Genomic DNA, 22,271 nt, shown 5'->3' with positions numbered 1-22,271 from the left:
CATCCACCCCACCCCCAGGCCTTCCCTAGACCAGTGTCTGTGCCCATGGGTTATGCTTATAAACATGTAAGTTCTTTGATTAATCTCTCCCCACCCTCTCCCCCGCCTTCCCTCTGAGATCCCTCAGTCGGTTCCATGCTTCTATGTCCACACAGAGTACTTTTTACACCTCCACCTGTCAGTGCTTTACTACAGAGTGCTTTCTCCACCTTCTCCACCTGTCAGCAAACAGGTCTTTAAAAAACAGTTCAAACACCAACCCTTCTGCGAAGCCTTCCCTGACTTTCCAAACCTGAGTGGAAAGTTAGTGAAAGGGGGAAGAAATTATGTGTGTGGACACTGGATGCCTCAAGAGCTGAGAGGTGCAGAATCAGATTCACCTGTGAGGAAATGGGCACTGCCGACGCTGAGAGAAGGGCCCTTGTTCGAGTAACTTCCCGTTTCACAGTTCTGCTGTCCAGCATAGGACGAAACCACGATCCCTCTGGGCCTCAGTTTCCCTCTCGTGCCTTACACTCTGCTTTTCTCCACATCTTCGCGGAGAAACACACGTGCACCTACAATTCTGCCTCAGTCCTCGCAGGTACACCAGAGCCACCAAGAAGAGAGAGACTGACCATCCCTCTCCCCGCGTAAAGATACTTCCCCAGCCCTTCTTCTCAACGTACCCAGTGAGAAACGCCCAACCTGGGCCTCAAGAGTTGAGCCGAGGTCCCTCAAAACTCCTGCTGGCAGGACTCCAGGGACGCGGAGACGAGGCAGCCCACCCTCGAGGCCATCCAGGAACCGCTCGCTCCCGGGGCACGACGCGAAAGCTCAACCCAAGGTCTCTCCTTGCCACGCCTTTAAGGTTTCCGGACCCTGGCCCGCAGGGCCACTTTGTGTCCGATTTCTCCACGCCCTAATCACTTGAGGGGGAAGCGGGGACCTCGCCCTCCGAACTCACTTGACGCCTCAGGCGCCCCCTCCCGCCCAGACTCACCTCTTGCTGAGGGGCCGGACCCTCACAGCCACCCTCACGTTCGCCATCCTTCGGCCTCCGCCCAAGCCTGGCAAGTCCGCCAAGCCGCAGCATCACCAGCCCCAGCCCCAAACTTAGCCCCAGCTCCCGCCCCGCCACTCCCGCCCCACGCGCCTCCCGGGGTGGCCCCGCCCATGCGCGCGCCCCTGGAGAGCCGGGGCGGTGCCTGCTGAACTCCCGCCAATCCTGAGCCCGGTGGGAGAGATGACGTCCGACCTGGCCCGCCTCGCCCCGCCCCTCCCCGCCAGGCTCCGCCCACGCACCTCCCGAGAAGGCCTCGCCCAAAAGCGCGCCCTAGTCCGGCCGGGGCGGTGCCTGCTTAGCCTCCGCCAATCCTGAGCCCCGGGGGCGGTGGAGCGCAGTGAGTGACAGCGTCGGGCGGGCTGCGTCCGAACCCTCCTACAGGGAACTAGCTTTTGTTCTCCGACACGCAGAAACAGCTTGTAGCAGTTAAGTAAATCCCTTAAACTTTGGTCAACGCCTGACAGTTTACAGCGACTTGCTGACTACTTTTATTCACCTCAGCTGTCAATTCTTTGGTTAAATTTTAGGGGCAGAAACGAAATGGACAACACCGATGTTTTTGCAGCTCCCAGCAAAGAGCAGCGTTTCTCTTTGAGGGGTCATTTGGAGTGTGAGGGAGTTTAGAGTGCCCATTGGGGAGCTCTCGATTGTGCTGGAAACCTCATGGCCACTCTGGCAATGTCTGTGGTCAGACATTGTGGAGGGAACGCTTTCGGTCAGAAATGGTTCATTAATTGACCCAAGAAATAATCATTGAGTACCTACCAAGAGTTAAATGCTCTTCTAAGTCATTGAGGATACAGTCTCTGCCTTCGTGGAAATTGAAATCGACTGGAGAGAAAAGAGACAAGTAAATAAATGTATACTATGTTAAATGATGTTGAGTGGAAAAAACTTAACAGCAGGATAAGAAGATATAGTTATGGTCTCTGCGTATGTAGGGGGAAAGATGCTTTTTATCTAGGATCTTCAAGAGACCTCACTGAAAAGGTGGCACTTGACTAGATTTCAAGAAAGGGAGGGAGCTATGCAAGTATTCATTTGTTTAACAGTGTTTCCTAACTAAGCACCTATTATGACAGGCTTTGTTCTAAGCACAAAGGGACAAAGAAGTGAAGATAACTTCATGGAGCTTGGTGAGAGAGACTAACAAATAACAATTGAAGTAAAACGTATATCAGATTAGCTAAAGAGAAAAAATATAGCAGGAAAGGCGATAGGAAGTGAGTAGAAAGGGTGTTGAAATTTTAGATGATATGGCCAGGGAAGGTCTTACTGAGAATGTGACACTTGAGAAAAATCTGAAGGATGTGAAAGAAGAGTATGCTGCCCTGGCCAGGTAGCTCAGTTGGTTATACCACCTTCATGATATGCCAAGGTTGTGGGCACATATAAGAATCAACCAATGAATGTGTAAATAAATGGAAATAAGTGGAACAACAAATCTCTCTCATCAATCAATCAGTAAAACTTCTTAAAAAGAGTATGCAGTTATCTGGAAGGACAATTCCAGAAACAGACCAATGTAAAGAACCTGAGCTCAGAGATAGCATGGAATGTTAGAGGAACAAGAAGAAAGCTAGTGGAGGTACAATGGAGTAACAGAGGGGTAGAGTCATAGAGGTAGCATGAGGCTATGGTACAGTTTTTAGGTTTTTTCCTAGGTGAGCTGGAAAACTACTGGAAAGTTTTAAGGAGAGAACAAAATATGATTTATATTTTTAGAAGATTACTCTGGCTGCTGGTTTTAGACTATTCTGATGAGTGCGAAAGGACATAAACCCAAGAGAGACCAGTCAGGGTTGGATTGCTGGATCAAAAAGTGGTTGTTTTTACTAGCCTTCCACATCAAGAAAATTAAGTGGTTCAAATTCTCAAAAAAGATATTTGACTCCTATTTTATCATCTTAAATTCTGGTACAGCAACATTAGAAGTCTATCAAGTTAGTCTCCCAGGAAAGGTTCATAAACTGATAATGGGACACTTTTGTTCTTATCATATCCTAAAAGAAATAATTTCCTACAAAAATAAGACATTTCCAAAAGGAGAGGGGAAAATATAACTTGGGAATGGGAAAAAGGGGGAAAAAGGGCAAAATTAAAAGAATTCTAGAATGTGGTCTGCTTATCTCTAACTATACTTTTTAAAAAGTAAACCTAATTGCCCAGCTGGTGTGGCTCAGCAGTTGAGCAACCACCTATGATCACCATCTCGGTTCAATTCCTGGTCAGGGAACATGCCTGGGTTTTGGGCTAGATCCCCAGTGGGGGTTGTGCAGGAGGTAGCCAATCAATGACTCTCATCATTGATGTTTCTCTCTCCCTCTCCCTTGCTCTCTCTGAAATCAATATTAAAAAAAAAATTAAACTCAATTACACGAATGGATTCCCTGAACTGTGGAATATTTATTTAAATTCATTTGTTTTAGACATCTCAGGAAATTCCATATTAGTTTTTTTAATCTCTCACTCAACTCTGTTGTATTTTGCATATCAAGAAACCCTTTGGATTTTCCTATTCCTCAGACTATTTTCCCGAATTTATTAAAGATTTGAGAGGATAACAGGAGTCAGTCTGGCAGAGTCATAGATCAGAGGAAGGAGTAAAATACCAAAAATGTTAGAAAGACCAGGCAGCATTCCTCCAGAATAGTCCTTACAAAGTGGCATCATTATGCTGGAAGTGAACTCACAAATTTCACATTTCCCAGTGTAAGTAGAAAAATATTCCAGAGCTACTCTGTGTGTTTAGCATCCACGTCTAAAAGATGAATTAAAAAGAAAAAAATTATCAGCACTTATTGACTCTACCATAGTACTAAATTTAAATTTTCTTTTTTAAGTAGACCTCAGGCTTAACTTACCTCAAGTTTTTGTGAGTCAGACAGCCTGTATGCCTGTACTTTAACTGTGTAAGTTAAATATAGAGTCTTCCCTCTCTACCATAAAGAATTCAGACAAGGGCCACTACATTTTAGTTAGAAATTAGATTTTTTATTTTGTAAAATACATTTTTATTTATCACCCTTATTATATATTATATAGTTCATGTACAGGTTGGGGCAAAAATAGGTTTATAGTTGTGAATATGCGAGTTTATTATAAAAAGCAGACCTGAACAGATTTCTGATGAAATACAACTGAAAGTTTTAAGTGTTAGGTAATGTTTAACATGTTATAATCACTGTTTTATATCCCACTTGCAAAAGTCAGCAAAGTAAGCTTCAAAACATCCCTGGTTGTTTTAATAGGATATTTTTCTCCATGATCCTGTTTCCTTACAAACAACTACTTTATTCATTCACTGTGTTGAGGTCTTCTTGTGTTGAATGTGATGAATACAAGGATCAGTGAACCCCCCGATACAGAGAATACAACAGTATAAAAATACTTATGCACACATTTTTTAAAAAGATTTTTTACTGATTTTTTTTTTTTTTAGAAAGGAGAGGAAGATATAAACACAGATGTGAGAGCAAAACATCAATAGACTGCCTCCTGCACGCCCCCTACCAGAGATCGAACCTGCAACCCAGGCACGTGCCCTAGCCAGGAATCGAACTGGCAACCTTTTGGTGTACAGGATGATGCCCAACCCACTTAGCCACACCGGCCAGGGCTGATGCACACATTTTAAAACAAAGAGAACCCTCAGTCTAAAAATAAGCCAGGGGTAGTTATTGTACTGATCAAATGACTACATCTTGAGGTTTAGTAAGTCTTAGTATACCACTTCCTTTTATATGCACAATAATCTGAGATAGGTAAAATATCTGAGCATCTTGTAAGGTAAACCTCTAAAAGTTCTGCCATAATGTGCCTTTTTCTTTGCCTATTTCTAAGGCTGTCAGTAAACACCCTCAGGAATTGCTCAATGTGTCAGATTCACCAAGACCCTCCCCACCCAGATTCGATGACATGCTTGGAGGACTCACAGGACACAGACAGCTTCTAGAGTCCTCTGCCAGTGGAGTCACATAGGATGTGCCTCATTCCCCCAGAACCTGAGTTGTGACCTGTGTGCAACTTCTGCTAAAGAGGTGCTGGGCTGAGGGTTATTTCTGCAGGCTAGATACATAGGTACCTTCTGCCTAGCACGTACCAAAATTCTAGACTCCCAGAAGGAAAGCAGGTATTCAGCACAAACCACATTGTACAAGTAGCTTCATCACAGAGAACAACTCTTATCAGTGAGAGTGGAGGGAATCTTTTTCAAATTTAAGTTCCCAGACATATCAGGAAAGGACTCAAATCTTACAAGCAAGATTTTCAAAAGATAGTATGTTACTTTTTTGCATATTTAGTGACAATCTCACAGGAACAATCAACATACGTTCAGATTCAAGACTCTTCTAATTCAGAAACAAGCATTTTTTTAAAAAAGACATACAGTCTGCTGCCTGAGATATGGAGATATGGATAATACACTCATGTTAATAAATTGTCATAGTTATACTTGATTTTCATAAGTTTTATTGAAAAGCAATATGAAAATATATGAAAAACAAACGAACAGTTAGTTTGGTTTTAACGAACGTGGAATTTTAATACTTCAACATAGAAAGGGCTCTCTCAGTACTGCTAGCAGCAAAGCCTATAAACACCCATGTTATCACTGACTAGAAATGGACTTCACATGACTACATAAATCATTTTTACTAAACTGAATCATTTGGCAGTAATAATTTGGACATGAACTTCAGAAGTAAATCGTAAAGAAGGAGTTATGGTGTTACAATACGTTTGTGAAGATCATTTTCTTCAGCTAATGTTTTGGGGATACAAGAGGAAATTTCCTTTTGTTGTTCTCGCCACTTGAGTATATTCTCTGCCAGTTCTTCTGTCTCAGCCACCAAAATATCCATCTTGGCTAATGCTTTGCTCTGTAACATTTGAAAGAAGGGGAAAATAGAGAAATTATGCCTGTCATCAATATATTATTATAATATCACAAACTGTTATGATACCAAAGTTAACACCTGATCTTTTCCAGCCCCTGAATACAAACATGCCTTAAAGTTGCACTCTCCCACTTCTTACAGACATGCTTTTTTGTGTTTGTCACTTCACCTTTGTCAATTATCACCTCGAAGCAGATGACCCTAATCTCCTTCCTAAAATTCAGTCCCACATTTCAGTCTGTTAGAAATCTCCAACTGGATGTACATTCAATATCTCAAACTCAATTTAACTGCAATTCAACAAACAATGGTTGAACATTTACTATCTGTGCAAGAAATACCAAAAAAACAAACTCATTAACTTCTTTAATATCTTGCTCCTACTCATTCTCGTCAGCAAGACTAGAAACTTCATTACCTTGGACATGTTCCTTGTCCAAATAGTAACAATATTTTAGAAATTTCACCTTCAAACTCTAGAAAAATCTACACAATCCTTTGTATTCCTCTGCTTTAAATCTTTTATCTGAATAACTATTTATTCTCCAAGTTTCTCTTCCTTTGGCTCCTCTGCCTAGTCCTCTAACAAACAGCTTACCAAACTTTAATGTGCATAGGCATCACCTGAGGAACTTGTTAAAATGTAGATTCAGACTGTGAAGGTCTAAGGTGAATGAAATCTGCAATTCTGCATTTCTAACAAGCTTCCAGGTGATGCTTATGCTGATGCTCTCTGCCCACGCTGAGTGGCAAGGCTCAGTCCACTCTATTTAATATTTCCTCCATGACTAAAGAACAGTTCTGATCAAGTCACACCTCTGTTCCTTTCTCTAAAAAACAAAACAAAATTCAATGATTTCCCACACTCAGACAGTTAAGCCTGAATCTCTCAGTCTCGTTTTCAAGGCATTCCATAAACCAACACTGAATTAATCTCATCACCAAAAGTGTAATACCACTCTTCCCCAAACTAGTTTTGCTCTGTAATTTTCTTTTTTTAAATTTCTATTTATTGATTTTTATAGAGAGAGGAAGAAAGAAGGGAGGAAGGGAGAGGAGGGAAAGAAAAGAGAAACATCGATTTGTTGTTCCACTTATCTATGCATTCATTGGTTGATTCTTGTATGTGCCCTACACAGGGATTGAACCCACAACCCTGGCATATCAGGATGATGCTCCAACTAACTGAACTACCCAGCCAGGGCATTGTGTTCTCTAATTTTCATGTCTTTTCTCACACTGCTGCTTTTTCTTTCTAAAGCATGTGCAAACCTCACAGATTCTTTAAGATTCAGCTCTCTAACTCCTATATAAAACTTTATTGGAGTATTCCTAAACCCTATCCTACTCCCAATCTCCCTAAAGTGAAAGTAATCCCAGCCTTTTCTGTGCTTAATAGACAGCATCTTCTTTTTAATTCTCTGCTATACTCATTGTGCAAATATACTATAAAGTAGAAAGTATCTTATAGCTCTCTCATCAAACCTTGAGAATTTGAGGGCAGGGATTAGTCATACTTATTAATCTCTCATAATACCTTGCACAAAGAAGATAACACATATTTATTAAATATTTCAATAAAAGAATGTAAAATGACTTTTAAAGAATATAAAAAAAGAAACAGCTTCTTGATTTTAAAAAATAATTCACTCAAATTAGCCATCAAAAAATTAAACAAGTAGATCACACATTTGAGATTCTAGTATGAAAGAACTAAAGATAGCTGAAAGGAGTTGATGAGGTACTTAAATGCTATTGTTAATACTCACCATTTTCTTTAGATTTGCATCTAAATGAGGAATATTTCTAATTGTTTCAAGATGGGTTTCTAATCTCTCAATGAAAGTAACCGCCAACTCCAGCAAATGTACCAGGTATCTGAAAGAGGGAGGAAAAAAGCCAATTATTATTATTTTTTGGTGTACTTTGTGTTCTCCTTTTCCCCTACTAGGACTTTCAATATGAGATAACAGAATTACAATCTACCCAATGATCCAATAATAACTTTCTGCATTCATGGAAATATCAGTGATAAATCCATTTCAAACTACTCATTCTGGGTGAAGATTAAGACAATAAGGACAAATGTACTTCACTGAAATAGCCTATACATAAAAACTACTTTGAACCTTTGCATTTGCAAAATGCTTTAAAATCATTACTCAGTTCTTCTGATATATATAATGTATTAACATATACATTAATGGTATTTTACTATACAGAACAGGTCCACAAGAATGGGATTTGTATATCTATCATATTACTGTAAGATAAAAATATCTGATACCAAAGAGAAGATACTGATTTGCTCAGGGTCAGCTAGTGAGGCACTGATAGAGAAAATTAGCGATCAGATTCCCAGATGCCTGCTTCTTTATTTTATTATTAATAATAACTCACATCTTCAATTTGGTACTTGAAATACTCCCATGAGGAAGAGAGCAATGGAGAGCATCTATTGACTGGGAAACTGAGGCAAAAGCTTAAATCATTTGCCCAAGTCTTTGAGGCATATAAACAATACAGATGAGACCAGTTTTTTTCTCTCCTTTAGTTGACATTGTTTTCATCTGTCCCTGCTTAAACTCCCTCAACAGAATTTTTATATAGAGTGGGGCAAAAGTAGGTTTACAGTTGTTCGTATGGAAAATAATACAATAATTAATAAATAGTAATACAAGAATAAACTCTGTATTGCACATACTCACAATTGTAAACCTACTTTTGCTCCACCCTGTATAGGCAACATTAATGCAACAATAAATTTACTTCATAGAAAACGATCTCTACATAATAAAAATAATTTTTACCCAATTTACTCTATGTTATGGATCTAATTTCTTTCATTAAAATCATTATTTATAGTTCCCAAAACACTATGGACAAAGGAATGCCTTCCTTTTCACCATGGTTATACTTTATTTTTTATAACACTTTATTAAATTTATTGGGGTGACAATGGTTAATATGAACATATAAGTATCAGGTATGGGTTTCTGTGTTACAAGATCTGTATATTGCTCTGTGTGCCAACACCCAAAGTCATATCTTCTCCCGCCACCATATATTAAGACCCCCTTCACTCCTCACTCCCAACCACCTTCCCTCTGGAAACCACCACACTGCTGTTTGTGTTCACGAGTTTCAGTTTTATATCCCACACATGAGTGAAATCATATGGTTCTTAGCTTTTTCTGACTGACTTATTTCATTTAGCATAATATTCTCAAGGTCCATCCACATTGTTATAAATGGTAGTATTTCATCCTTTCTTATGGCTGAGTAGTACTCCATTGTGTACATGTACCACATCTTCTTTAGCCAGAAAAATATGGAAAGCTTCATGAATCTGTGTGTCATCCTTGCACAGGGGCCATGCTAATCTTCTCTATTGTTCCAATTTTAGTATATATGCTGCTGAAGCGACTATCAAGTTATACTTTAAAAGCTAAAGATTTTCTTTCTGGTTTAACGTATCAGCATTAATAATAATTTAATAGATATAATCACTAATATATTACTTAATAAATTATGTTATGAAATGACTACTAGTCTAAACTATATTCAGAAAACATATGTAACTGTTAATGTCTACTTTTTAGTCTAACCTGTGATAAACAGCTTCAATAGGCAGGTTTTCCTGGCACATGGGTTTCAACAGTCTTTGCCTGAGGGACCTCTTCTCTTTTAGCACTGCTTCCAAATGATTATTCATGCTTTGCAGAGTTTGACACTTTTGATCTACACAAACCAGAAAGAATAATTATAATTAGCAATAGGACAAGTAAATTTTGAAATCAATAATAAGTTCTTTCCTTGCTTTGGTTTGATACTACCAGTGTCAAAAATTATCTCACCATTTCTCTCCTAAATATCTCCCCTTTGCTATTCCTAATACCCAATACCAATTTCATTTTCTCTTATTTTTCCTACTGACAACCAAACTCACTGCTACATTGTGTTTTTCAACACTACTTCTAGTTCAGTTTTTACAGCCAGAGCTGTATTCTTCAAATAAAGTCTCTTTTCCCATCTCTGCCTCTAATATTCTACATAAACATTAAAAAACAATTGTCTTATAAGCTGTTTATAATCATTTCAATATTTCCCCCAGAATTCAGTTAATGGCCTCTTCTTTTAAATTTTTATTTTGAAAACATTTCAAACTTACAGAGAGTTTCAAGAATAGTTCATTGAATTCCCACATACATTTCACCTAGACTCACTAACTGTTAACACTTGGCTACATTTCCCCTGCCCTCTTTCTCTCCACACCCTTACATGTATATTTGCTCACCATTTGGGAGTAAGCTGCAGGTATCATGACCTTTTACTTCTAAAATGTCAGCATGTATTTCCCATCTCTTATATAACTACACTACAAGTATCAAATTCGGAAAATTTAACATTGGCACAATACTACCAATATTTAATATAGCCCATATTCAAATATCACCAAGTATCCCAATAATGTCCTTTACAGCAAAAAATTTTCTAATCAAGTATTCAATCTATGCTTTAGATGTCATGTCCCTTTGGTTGCCTTTAATCTGTAAAGTTCCTCAGCCCTTTTTTTTGTCTTCCAAGCTCTCCTGATTTTGCAGAGCTCCTACCTTGGTCAATTTTTATGCAATTTGCACTAGTCAAGCCAAAAGACTTCTGTTTGAACACAAAAATAGGAAACTTTGTTAGCTTTGGGGCAATACCTAGAAAAATAATGGTATATCATAATGCCTGGTGCTTATTTAAAGTAATGCAAGAAAAAGTTGAAATTCCAATGATTACCCACCCATTTAACCAAACCACTTACCCAAAAAAGAAGGATGAACAATATCTGCTGCATCTTTTTCTAGTCTTAGAAGTTCAATTTCCAGGTTTTTCTGCATGAGAAACAAAAATAGTATTTAGCTCACTCAGAAAGGAGCCTGATTAAAGGATAGTCTCTGATAAAAATGGAAAGTCTTTAGCCAAGGAATATTTAAGGGGGGTAGGAGGAGGATTTGTTATGAGAGCCCAGGGGATTTACTGAAGCTTTTCACATTGGTATTCAAGCCCTGTTGCTGCTACTACTACTACTACCAACTACTACTATTACTGTTACAACTACTACAAGTAAACACCTATCCAGCTATTTACTAGACACTGTTCTAAGTGCAAGAGAATTGCTGTTGGAAACAATTAAGATTTTTTTCCTGTACCAGAAGTAGAAAGTAAAAAGTTCAACATAATTTACCTGATTGATTTCAGCTTGAATATTTGTGGTTTGCTGTAGCCTGGAGAAGTTCACAAAGCAAGGAGTTGATTTCTTAGATATATTTAACATCTCCTAATGGGAAGTAAACAGATAGAGGCAGCATGTCATCTAAAGTTTCTATATGCACTGGAAAAGCATGCCTATAGATCTAAAATATAAGGATATATTGCATTCATCACTGCCTCTGAAAAATGAAATACAGAGTACAACAGTAATAATGTGTACTTTCTGTTTTTAAAACCTCCACTATCACAAATCATTTGCCCAAATATTTTAAAAGTTAGAAAACCAAATTATTTAATCACTTTGTACTATTTCCTAAAGTACCAGGAACAACAGATTTGCATTACTGATAGTTTATCAGAGGAATCTAAGGCTGAGGTTTTGGAGAATTACCCCTATACAAATGACCAACACCTAGACTCTCTGACCTTCTTGGAGCTAAAATCAAATGCTCTCCCCACACCAGACTCCCATGGAGACATTTATTAGATTCATTAAATGACCTCTATTAGCTACAAGTCATTCACATTATCTCTTTTCACATTCTCACTCTCTTAGTTAAAGGAATGTTTTGCCCAGGCATAATTATTCTTCTAAAAAGACTACCACCTTTTTAATCCTTTCATTCTATGTTTTATATTGCTTCCTTAAATTGCAGGTAATCTCAGAATAAGAATATTATCTTGTTCATCTCTTGACTTCATCCATAATTTTCTGCATCCTCTTCTGCTTTTCAGAATGTTAGCACAGGAAAGAACTTTAGAGATCCTATAGGACAGGGGTTAGGAAACTACACAGCTCATGAGCTAAATGGAGCCCAATGCCAATTCCTCATTGTAACCTACTCACTCTCTGGTCTCTTTCTGTCTCTCTATACGTACAAACTAATCTTAGTTGCACTTTTTTAAAAAATATATCTATCTATCTATCTTTATTGATTTCAGAGAGAGGATGGGAGAGGGAAAGAGAGAGAGAGAAACATCAATGATGAGAGTCATCAATTGGCTGCTTCCTGCACTCCCAACCCCCACTGGGGCATCGAGCCCACAACCCAGGCATGTGCCCTGACCAGGAATCGAACCGCGATCTCCTGGATCCTAGGTCGATGCTCAACCGCTGAGCCACACCCAGCCCGGCTTAGTTGCACATGTGAAAACTAGTAAACTGTTGGGTTCAACAACAGGGTAATGGAGCTCAGGCAAGAACTTGTGATAGAAACCAGAGGTAAAATAAGAATGTTGAAGAAAGGGAGGCCCCACAAAAGAGAGACAGGAATTAAAGAGTAGGCAAATTTCTTTAGTAAACAGAAATTCTAACCATTTGAGAATTGTGACTAAGCCCTAATATATATATTAAAAAATAATAGATTCTGGGTGTTTTGTAGGTCCAGATCTTTACCTTATACATTACCAGTAGAGGGAGCTTTGATCAAGATGCCATGACTCATTCAAACTTGCCTGACAAATATGTAGAACGTAAGGCCACTAAAGCATAAAAGAAAGCAAATACTCCATGTTATCCCACAGTTAACCCTACCTTTCTTTAATTAAGTCACTCTCCAATGGATAGATCAAAACAGAACAAAGCTCAAACAAGCTATGTTTTCCAGAAGAGTTGTATCATCACAATTTTAAGCATCACTCTTAATTTTTAATGCACATGGGATGATGTAGTGCACTTAAGAAATGGACTGTTTAAAGGAATCATATAATGCATCATTTTGAAAGAGTCTATACTAAACCCTTCTAATTAAAGTAGGTTTTCATATGTAAAGTTTACTTAAAGTAAAACCACGCTCCAAATCTAAAGTTTCTTCATTGGGACTAGCTGTGCAGTAAGATTGTAAGATGGTCTTATGGAGCTAAGGACTGGCAGAACTCAGAGGCAAAACAGGTAACTATCTATCTAATTAGTGTTACCTGAAGGACACTAGGAAGATCCTCCCCCAAAATCACCACCATCCCAACAAACAGCTCACTCATCAATGCGTAAAATTCTCTCACCAGAGACTTACTCCTTTAGTTAGATGTTTATGCCTTCTACCAAGAGCTCTACAGGGATAAGTCCCAAATGTCTTATAGTAGGAGTTCATCAAATTACTTTGTTACAGAACTAGTGAGAGTACTAGGCAACTTGGTAGGAAGAAAACACAGGAGAGAAGTGAGGAAGGTGAGAACTGGTGTGATGTGGTTATGTTTTTCCTATTTTCCAATGCATTCATTACTACTACTTGTAACCCCCACCCCCCATTCATAAGGTCCTGTTACTAGGTATTCAAGCAATTTAGAAGAGTTCTTCAACAGAAGTTTAAACTTTCAAGATAGTGTCACAGTAGCATCTGTCACAGTTCATCTTAGAGATGAACCAGTATATCAAAAAGGGAGAGCTCTGGTATCTAATCCCACACTTTACTAGTTAAGTGACCATGGCCAAATTTCTTGGTCTCCTTAGGCCTTAGTTTCATTTCAAGGAAGTAGAATTCTCTAATGACTCTTCTAAGTATAAAAAGTTGTATATTTTGCCCTAGCTTGTTTGGCTCAGTGGTTAGAGCATCAGCCCTTGGACCAAAGGGTCGCAGGTTCAGTTCACCCCAAGGCCATGTACCTCTGTTGCAGGCTCAACCCCAGCCATGGTCAGCCCAAGAACCAGAGGTAACCAATTCTCCTCCATATTTTTCTCTCTCTCTCCCCCTTCCACGTTCTCTGAAAAAAAAAGCTCTATATTTTCCATAAATCTTTCATCATGTTTATACTGCTAATCTCTGCCGATGACTTTACCTTTCTACTTTTCTCAGTTTCCTTAGTGATATTCAACTTCCTTATTATCTAAAAACTTTTTTTTTTTTTAAATATCTTTATTGATTTCAGAGAGAGGAAGGGAGAGGGAGAGATAGCAACATCAACCATGAGAGAGTCATTACCGTCTGCCTCCTGCATGCCCCCAACTGGGGATGGAGCCCAAAACCCAGGCATGGGCCCTGACCCGGAGTCGAACTGCCATCTCCAGGATCCTAGGTCCATGCTCAACCACTGAGGCACGTCCGGCCGGGCCTATAAGTTTCTTTATTTCCCTCAATTCCACTTTCCCGAGTCCCTTGTTCCTTTTTCACTTGTATTCCATTATTCCCTCACATCTTCAATTTCTCCCTCTATTGTCTTCTTCCCTTTGGCCTATGAACATGGTCTTCTGGCCCAATCTAAAACTACCACCCCTTGCGCTAATCTCCCTAGTCTCTCCTACTCAAAATTAATGCCTTCCTCCATTCAGGTTACAAGGTCTTTCGGGTCTTTTTCACCAATACTTTTTTTTGAGGGGCCTTTAAAGATGCGCGTTTCCCCTGGCGCTCTCGTGTACCCAGCGCCTCCCGCCCCAAATACGCTTCAATACCTCACACAGACGAGCGTTGTTTGGGAACGTATGCTTTAATTACCTAGCCATTCTCCCAACCCGTCACCCATTTGCAATCTAGAGACTGTAGCACTGGATTAGGAAAAAAAAACAAAACACGGGAGGAGGGAGGTAACCGGTCTTTATTATCTCCCACGAACAGACCTGGGATAACTCGCCTGCAGACACCCGAAACACCGTATACTCGAGTCACCACCTACTCGGAGCCCCGCTTACGCAGAACCCACTTCAGAACGGTGTCTGTTGTTGGCTGGAATGGGCCGCTCCCTCTGTCTCTAGTACAGCCCCGAGCCAGTACCACCACTTCACAGCCACCTCTGTCGCCACCGTGGGCACCCCCCCTTAATGACGCCATCGCCGCCCAGGTACCTGAGTGACTATCCCGGAAGCTACGAAATGGCCCAGCAACAGTCCCGCAGGGTTTGGCGCAGACGCGGGGTCCCAAGGGTTCGCCGCGGCCATGGCTGAGATCCCCGTCTCCCAGCAGCGTTGGGAATGAGCAGAGCGCCGGCCGAAGCGCCGCGCGGTTCGATGACGTCACGAGCCGTTTCGGCTCAGGCGGAAGCCCGGGAAGCGCTCCGCCGCCTTGCGCGCATCCCGGGTCTTCCGCTTCGGGGCCAGCTGGGAGCCGAGGGGTAGGGGGCGAGTCATGGCCCCCTGAATCCCCGTAGGCCCCTAGAGGCGTGTAGCCTCGGAACAGCTGCTAAAGCGGCAGGGCCTGGTGGCCAGGCTGTTCTTCCCTTTCTTCCTTGCCACTCTTGGGCTGGTCCCTAAGATTCAGAAATCTGCAGGAGGTGACGGCTGGGGCAGGAGACAGCCGGGAGGCCGTCGGGGTGGCTGGGTGCTTGGACCGAGCCGTGACAGCTGCGCTTCCTTCCCGTAGGGACCCGAGTCGCGGCGCTAGGATGGGAAACAGTGCCCTCCGTGCTCACGTGGAAACCGCGCAGAAAACTGGTGTCTTTCAGCTTAAGGACCGTGGGCTGACCGAGGTGAGACTCGAAGGGATCCGATCAGGGAATTTAAAGGGAGAGGGATGGCGGGGGCGGTGAAGTTAATCGGTGAGGGATTCTCCGCGCTGTGAATCCTTTTCTCCAGTTTCCTTCAGAGTTGCAGAAACTGACAAGCAATCTCAGGACCATCGATTTATCCAACAACAAGATCGAGAGCCTGCCGCCTATGATTATAGGGAAGTTCATTCTGCTGAAGAGCCTCTCCTTGAACAACAACAAACTGAGTATGGCTTTTGCGTCTGGGAAGCTTTTGCCACTGATCAGCTGTTAAGGGTGGTGTTCTCTTACAAGCTGATTTTTGTTATGAAACCGTTCAGGTTGCTCAAGACGCAGGAGAATGTCAGAGTCCTTGAAGTTTTCTGTCTCTTGTAATTACATCTAAAGCCTCCTGTGTGGTATAATGATTGGTACTGGGATCATTTGGACGGGTGGGGGCGGGGGGGATCGAAGGGGAGGGGCTGCCGAATCCCACAAAACTGCTGTCAGATTGTGCGGAGGCTCCCTTACAAAAGATACACATAAATGCTTTCCTGCATTTTGATGGCACCCTCACCTTCTGAAGACTATGTTGGTAAAAAATACAATACTTTAAAATGGCACAACATGTGGGAATTCTGTGTATATTAACAAGAGGCATAGAGGGCTGTCATAGTTTTTATGAACTTCATCAAAGGTGTTTTTCAGCTGTATCAGATTCAGGTTTCTACCGTTTTTGTTTTTACCAGCTGTTCTTCCTGATGAGTTATGCAATCTGAAAAAACTAGAGACACTAAGCCTAAACAACAATCACTTGAGAGAGCTGCCCTCTACCTTTGGTCATCTGTCTGCCCTCAAGACACTGAGCCTCTCTGGGAACCGTCTGCAAGCACTACCACCCCAGCTTTGTAACCTACGGCAGCTGGATGTGGTGGATCTCTCCAAGAACCAGATTCGGAGTGTACCTGACATAGTGGGAGAGCTGCAGGTCATCGAACTCAATCTCAACCAGAACCAGGTCTAGAGCTTAAGGTTTTTTTTCTATATATATGGGTTTAGTCTCCTGAATAACTGGTTTTTCTCTAAACTGTAATAATAGAGCTGGGCACCAGAAGCTAGATGAGAGATGTATCCTGTGGGCGGAACTAATTTCAAAGACCAAAGTCCTGTGGAGTTAGCTGACACACTGGTTTTGTTGTGTAGGTATTTTTTGGATGGTGGGATGGGTGATGGAGTGCTAATTTCAAAAGTTTAACTACTGCCTCACAAATCTTGAAGAGTTCTTCAGATCCTTCTCAGATGTCTCTAGTCATCTAGCAAGGAGCTATGTCAGAGTGGGAAAGAGGCTTACACTCATAGGTTCTCAGAGTTAGACATTGAAGGTAATCAGTTGTCCTTTTTTTGACATCTTTGTCAAATGTGTGTCCTGCTTTTGCTAAGAAACCATCAGTGATAGGCTTTCTGGAGATAGCTCATTTCATTGTTGGAGACCTTTGATTGTAATATTTGAAATTTGTTTCCATTACTTCAGAAGCTCTTTGGTAATTATGTATGACTGGAGAGACCATCTTTGATTTAGACATAAGGCACAGATGATGAAACATTAAACTTAGTGAGACTAGGTGGCCTTTAGTTTTCCAGTGTCTGTGCTTCTAGATCTATAGCCCCAATACAGGAACCACTACTGACATGTAGTTATTAAAATTCATTTAAATTAAAAATTCAGTTCCTCAGTTGTCACAAGCCATATTTTAAGTGCTCAAAAACCATATGTGACAAGTGGCTATCATACTGGACAGCACAGATATAGAACATTCTAATCATTGCAGATGTTTTATTGGGACAAAACTATAGTAGTGATCCTAAATTATTTATGAAATTCAGTCTGTCTCTGAAGATATTAGCCTCTTTTCCTTAAGTGAATATTCTTGAGCTTTTTTGAAAAAAATTTTGAGCCCAGCCGGCATGTATCAGCAGTTGAGCATCAAACTATGATCCAGGAGATCGCGGTTTGATTCCAGATCAGGGCACGTGCTGGGGTTGCAGGCTTGATCCACAGCAGGGGCGGCATGGAGGCAGCCAGTCAATGATTCTCTCTCATCATTGATGTTTCTCTCTCTCTTTTCCCTCTCCCTTCCTCTCTTTGAAATCAATAAAAACATTAAAAAAAAAAAAAAGAATGGATGAGCTTTCTAGGAGGAAGTTTAGAAAGACAATCAAATATTAAGTAGTAGGGACTACTGCTTGAAAAATGTCCATAGGAACAAGGGAGCCAAAAATCAGGAATAATTCAAAAGCCAGGAAGAAAAACCCAGTACTTAGATACAATAGGAGTTTCAAGGAACGGGTAGGTAGCACAATCAAACATTTATATACACATAAAAGATTGGCAGTGAATGTACCAAAATGTTTATGGTGGCAGATTGCAGGTAACTTTTCTTTAAATTTTAGAATTTGATTCTCAAGTTTTCTATAATAAATAGTGCTTTTATTATCAGAAAATTTTATTTCCAAAAAGCCACTGGTGATGTTCAAAATGCAAGTCCTCACCCCCTCCCCAAAAGTGTGGGGGAAGTAGTGACAGAAGCTAGATGACAGAGGCTTCTGGAGTGAGTAGGTAGTGAGAAAATGGAGGCGGTAAAAGGAGAACTAGGACAAATAGTCAAGGAAAGGTATTTTTGTTTTAATTTAGTAAAAAATAACCATTACAAGGCTTATGCTTTTTCCTGTTATTCTTTTTTGTTGTTCAATAGATATCTCAGATCTCGGTAAAGATATCTTGCTGTCCTCGCCTTAAAGTTCTTCGTCTGGAAGAGAACTGCCTTGAGCTCAGCATGCTTCCACAGAGCATCCTCAGTGATTCCCAAATCTGTCTGCTTGCTGTGGAAGGCAACCTTTTTGAAATAAAGAAACTTCGAGAACTAGAAGGCTATGATAAGGTATGTATTCATGTACTTCTGCATTTGTAGTCACTGCTCCAGAGAAGAGAATGGTGAAGTAACCCACATGAGTGTTTATAGCCACAGGCTGCATGGATAATCCTATTTGTCAACAGGATTTGTTCCCCATTTTGGAGGTGAGTTCTAAGAATCAGCCATATTCTTGTACCAAGATTTACTTGTATACATTCTTGTACTGTACCAAGGTGACTTTTTTTATAGACAGTGTATTGTAAAGCATCTTTGTCTTCTGATAGGTTTCTTATTAAAATATCAAAGAAAAGTTTAAAAGTCCCCAAAACTATGTGCTTTAGTTTTGCATTTAGAATAGGTAGATTTTGTGGAAATGAAGGACCATATCCAATAAAAACCTAAATTAAAAACAAAAATCATATGAAAACCTAAGTAACAAAAGGGTAATAAATTTGCTCATGCAAAAATACCACATATGTATATATTCTTCTTTCATGATTTTTAGTACATGGAGAGGTTCACGGCCACCAAGAAGAAGTTTGCATGATGTTCTCCACAAGCATGGGACTCCTTATAGGACGTTAATTTGGAACCTGTTGCAATCTGGCTGAATCAAAAGCTCCTGTTGTTAAGGATGTCTGCAGTAAGGAGCTGATACTCCAGGAGATTATATTTTATTGGATCTCTTTCCTTTGTAGAGCTTATCTCAAATAAGCTAAAAGGAATGAACAGACAGGAAGAAGTCTCCATTTTGAGTCATGGATAGGGCAATGGACAATGTTGATCTTCAAAATCATCATTAGTTTGGTTTTAAGAAACCAGTAGCTAATTGCTATTTATACAGGGGATGCTGTGTGGTAACAGAATAGCTTCATACCACAGCTTGAAATTTCATGTCTAGTTTCAGTGAGTGAGCTTTCTCATAGAATCAGCTGCCATCCCACCTATGTTAACATTTCACATTTTTATGAAATTCAAATAACTTGTCAGAGGCTGCTACGGTTAATCTAAGGATTTGTGTTTTATTCCAGTCCATCAGTTCAATTATAGTATTTATACTTGGAATTTAGGATGTACATAAATATGTGACTGTCTTGATTAAAACCATACTTTGTCAAAGAAGCATCAATACAACATTAAGAGATGTTCCCCAAGGCTGCAGTAGCAAATTCTTTACTATTGCAGGTGCCTTATTGGTAGAGAGCTCTGAAGAGCTAAAACCATATATGCAAAACTTGTAAGATACAAGGGGTTTTAATAATCAAGATTTTCCTGAAACTTTGTTAGAAATAATGTCTTATTTCTGGTAATCCTTTTCTCCTTTTTGTACTTATAACTACTAATCAAATTACCCATCAATAAGCTACTACAGTATTTTAAAACAACCTATGTTAATCAAGTTTATTCCCTGAATGAGAGAATATACTAAATAAAGAATTTTTAATGAACTTTTTGGCTGGAAGAAAGGTTCATCTTTTAAAAGAAGACAGGAAAACTTTAACCTGTAAATGGCCTTTTGTTTAAAAATAAACTGATTAGGAAGAAATGTTTCATGTTCAGTTTGCAGAATTACTTCAATGCTTTCTTGTGACTGATATTTTATGGTAGTGGAACCATGCCTATTAAGAGAAACTGAAGATACAAAGATAGATGGGTTCAAATTGTTACTGACATCAACATTTAGAAAGCTACCACTCTGTCATTTTCTGAAGTTTTGTCATGGCCAAGGGGCTGTTATTTACCATGTATTGACAGTTCTTATTTTACAAACCTAGTTTGACCTTTATGTCAAGAGATCCTAAGAGCCTAGTATTTAATCTATATGAGGATGTCTCTGACCTTAAATCTAGTCTGCGTATTCTTTTTTTTTTTTTTAATATATCTTTATTGATTTCAGAGAGAGGAAAGGAGAGGGAGAGAGAGAGACAGAAACACCAATGATGAGAGAGTCATTGATCGAGCCCACAACCCAGGCATGTGCCCTGACCGGGAATCGAACCCCGATTGCCTGGATCCTAGGTTGATGCTCAACCACTGAGCCACGCCCTGCCGGGCTAGTCTAGGTAGTCTTTTTCCCGTGTTGTTTTCTGTTTCTCAATTTGGGGAGGAATAGTTTATCATTATTGAGTTTTTCAAAAAAATAAATTTTAATGCTTGATCTTATTGATCTACTGACTGAACAATTAATTTTTCTCTAAATATTTTATCAGTTCTTATCATCTAATAAATTGAAACTTATAAACTTAAATGTCCCCAGCCACTTAATTATTGAGTTTTAAAAAATCCCCACCCCTATCAATGACTACTACTTAGACCCAGCCTTATTTCCAGGTACTTTTTCTTCACTCATTTGCCTGCCTAGTCATGCCAGATTATTCTGCTCCTTAAACCCACAGTACAATGTCTCTCTCCTTTAACTGCCTTTACATTGTTTGCTCAGTCAGAAACGCCCTCTTGCCCGGCTAGGTGTGGCTCAGCGGTTGAGCATTGATCTATGATCTAGGAGATCATGGTTTGATTCCTGGTCAGGGCATATGCCCAGATTGCGGGGTCAATCCATAGCAGGGTCGTGTAGGAGGCAGCTGATCAATGACTCTCATCATTAATGTTTCTATCTCTCCCTCTCTCTCCCTTTCTCTCTCTAAAATCAATAAAGACATATTTAAAAGAAAAAAAACCAACAAGGGCATTTAGAACAGTGCCCACAGCAGTGAAAGCACTTAATAAATGGTGCCATTTATTTCATCTGTAAGGTATTAAAATAGAATATAGCAAGTTGTAGAAAAATGAAAGGCTTTGATCAGGTACCAAGTTAAAAAAGATAAAAAACAAATGACTAGAGAATAAGGAACTTGGATCAATCTGAGAAATACAAATCTGACATGGGTAACTGGGATAATTTAGCATTTTTATTTTAATCCTCACCTGAGAATATTTTTTCCATTCCTTTTCAGAGAGTGGAAGGGAGGGAGACACAGAGAGAAACATCGATGTAAAAGAGACAAATTGATTGGTTGCCTCCCGCATGCATCCGTACCATGGTCAAAACTGCAACCAACATATGTGCCCTTGACCAGAATCAAACCTGAGACCTTTCATTCTGTGAGCCAATGCTCTAACCACTGAGCAAACCCAGCTAGGCCTAGATAACTTAGAATTTTAGTAAGAGAGTGACCTAAAGAAAATAGCATTTAAAGAAACTAATTCTAAGCACAATTGGGAAGTAGAAATTTTAAGTTGGTATTCACAATCCACACATGACATGAAAATATCTAGAGCTGAAGTGGTAATAAAGGATGAATTAAAACTAAAGGAAGAAAAAAAAGGCACAACTATAGGGGATAAAAATCATTGTCCATTATAAGACTGGAAATTTGGAGAGAGCGAGCTTACTGTTAAAAAAATTAAGCTCAGTAGAGAATACTGTATTTTAACTCCTTAGTTATAGATAAGCTCAAGGTCACACAACTACTAAGTGACTGAACCAAAATTTGAACTCAGGTGGTCAGACTGCAAAGCTGTGTTAACCACTTCAGTCATTACCTTTTAGAAGTAATGCAAACAAGTTTCCAAAAATATTACAGGAGAAAACCTGGGAAAATCTTGAAGTCAACAGCTTCTATTTCTAGCGTATTATGGGCCTAATTTCTATGGCCTCATCCTCTTTCTCAGTAGCACAATCTTTGAAAACTCTCAGTTGATTAGAGTGTCGGCCCGATATGGCAAGGTTGTGGGTTCAATCCCTGGTCAAGGCACATAAAA

The 22,271-nt window shown here is 39.9% G+C and overlaps 3 protein-coding genes across 4 annotated transcripts in view; 1 reads left to right on the top strand and 2 right to left on the bottom strand.

The window, feature by feature from the left end:
• Nucleotides 1-1,128, bottom strand: part of STARD9 (StAR related lipid transfer domain containing 9) — a 102,353-nt gene extending 101,225 nt beyond the window's left edge. The window contains exon 1 of the mRNA XM_081153931.1: nucleotides 983-1,128. Coding sequence (XP_081010057.1) covers nucleotides 983-1,029 — 47 coding nt within the window. The 5' untranslated portion in view covers nucleotides 1,030-1,128. The remainder of the gene's footprint in view (nucleotides 1-982) is intronic.
• Nucleotides 1,129-4,017: 2,889 nt separating this feature from the next.
• HAUS2 (HAUS augmin like complex subunit 2) lies at nucleotides 4,018-15,134 on the bottom strand (the record flags this gene model as incomplete). Of its 2 annotated transcripts, XM_081147214.1 has the most annotated exons (7): nucleotides 4,018-5,928; nucleotides 7,716-7,824; nucleotides 9,555-9,687; nucleotides 10,757-10,826; nucleotides 11,180-11,272; nucleotides 12,602-12,687; nucleotides 14,981-15,134. In XM_081147214.1, the coding sequence occupies 6 exons, from the start codon at nucleotides 12,608-12,610 to the stop codon at nucleotides 5,770-5,772; spliced, it is 573 nt and encodes a 190-aa protein (XP_081003340.1). In that variant the 3' UTR covers nucleotides 4,018-5,769. The 2 variants fall into 2 exon arrangements, with proteins under 2 accessions (XP_081003340.1, XP_081003339.1); XM_081147213.1 differs by lacking the exon at nucleotides 12,602-12,687 and having other exon boundaries at nucleotides 14,981-15,073.
• A 65-nt stretch (nucleotides 15,135-15,199) lies between these two features.
• On the top strand, nucleotides 15,200-19,957 carry LRRC57 (leucine rich repeat containing 57). Its single transcript, XM_081147191.1, has 6 exons — nucleotides 15,200-15,405; nucleotides 15,495-15,600; nucleotides 15,707-15,845; nucleotides 16,347-16,615; nucleotides 18,351-18,536; nucleotides 19,015-19,957. Exons 2-6 carry the CDS (start codon nucleotides 15,517-15,519, stop codon nucleotides 19,054-19,056), a joined length of 720 nt encoding a protein of 239 aa, XP_081003317.1. The 5' UTR covers nucleotides 15,200-15,405; nucleotides 15,495-15,516; the 3' UTR covers nucleotides 19,057-19,957.
• The last annotated feature ends 2,314 nt before the right edge of the window (nucleotides 19,958-22,271 follow it).

This window comes from Miniopterus schreibersii (genome assembly GCF_964146895.1).
Source record: "Miniopterus schreibersii genome assembly, chromosome: 1".
Lineage (NCBI taxonomy): Eukaryota > Metazoa > Chordata > Mammalia > Chiroptera > Miniopteridae > Miniopterus > Miniopterus schreibersii.
Note: the sequence above shows the minus strand (reverse complement) of the source record. Positions and strands in the feature narration are given on the sequence as shown.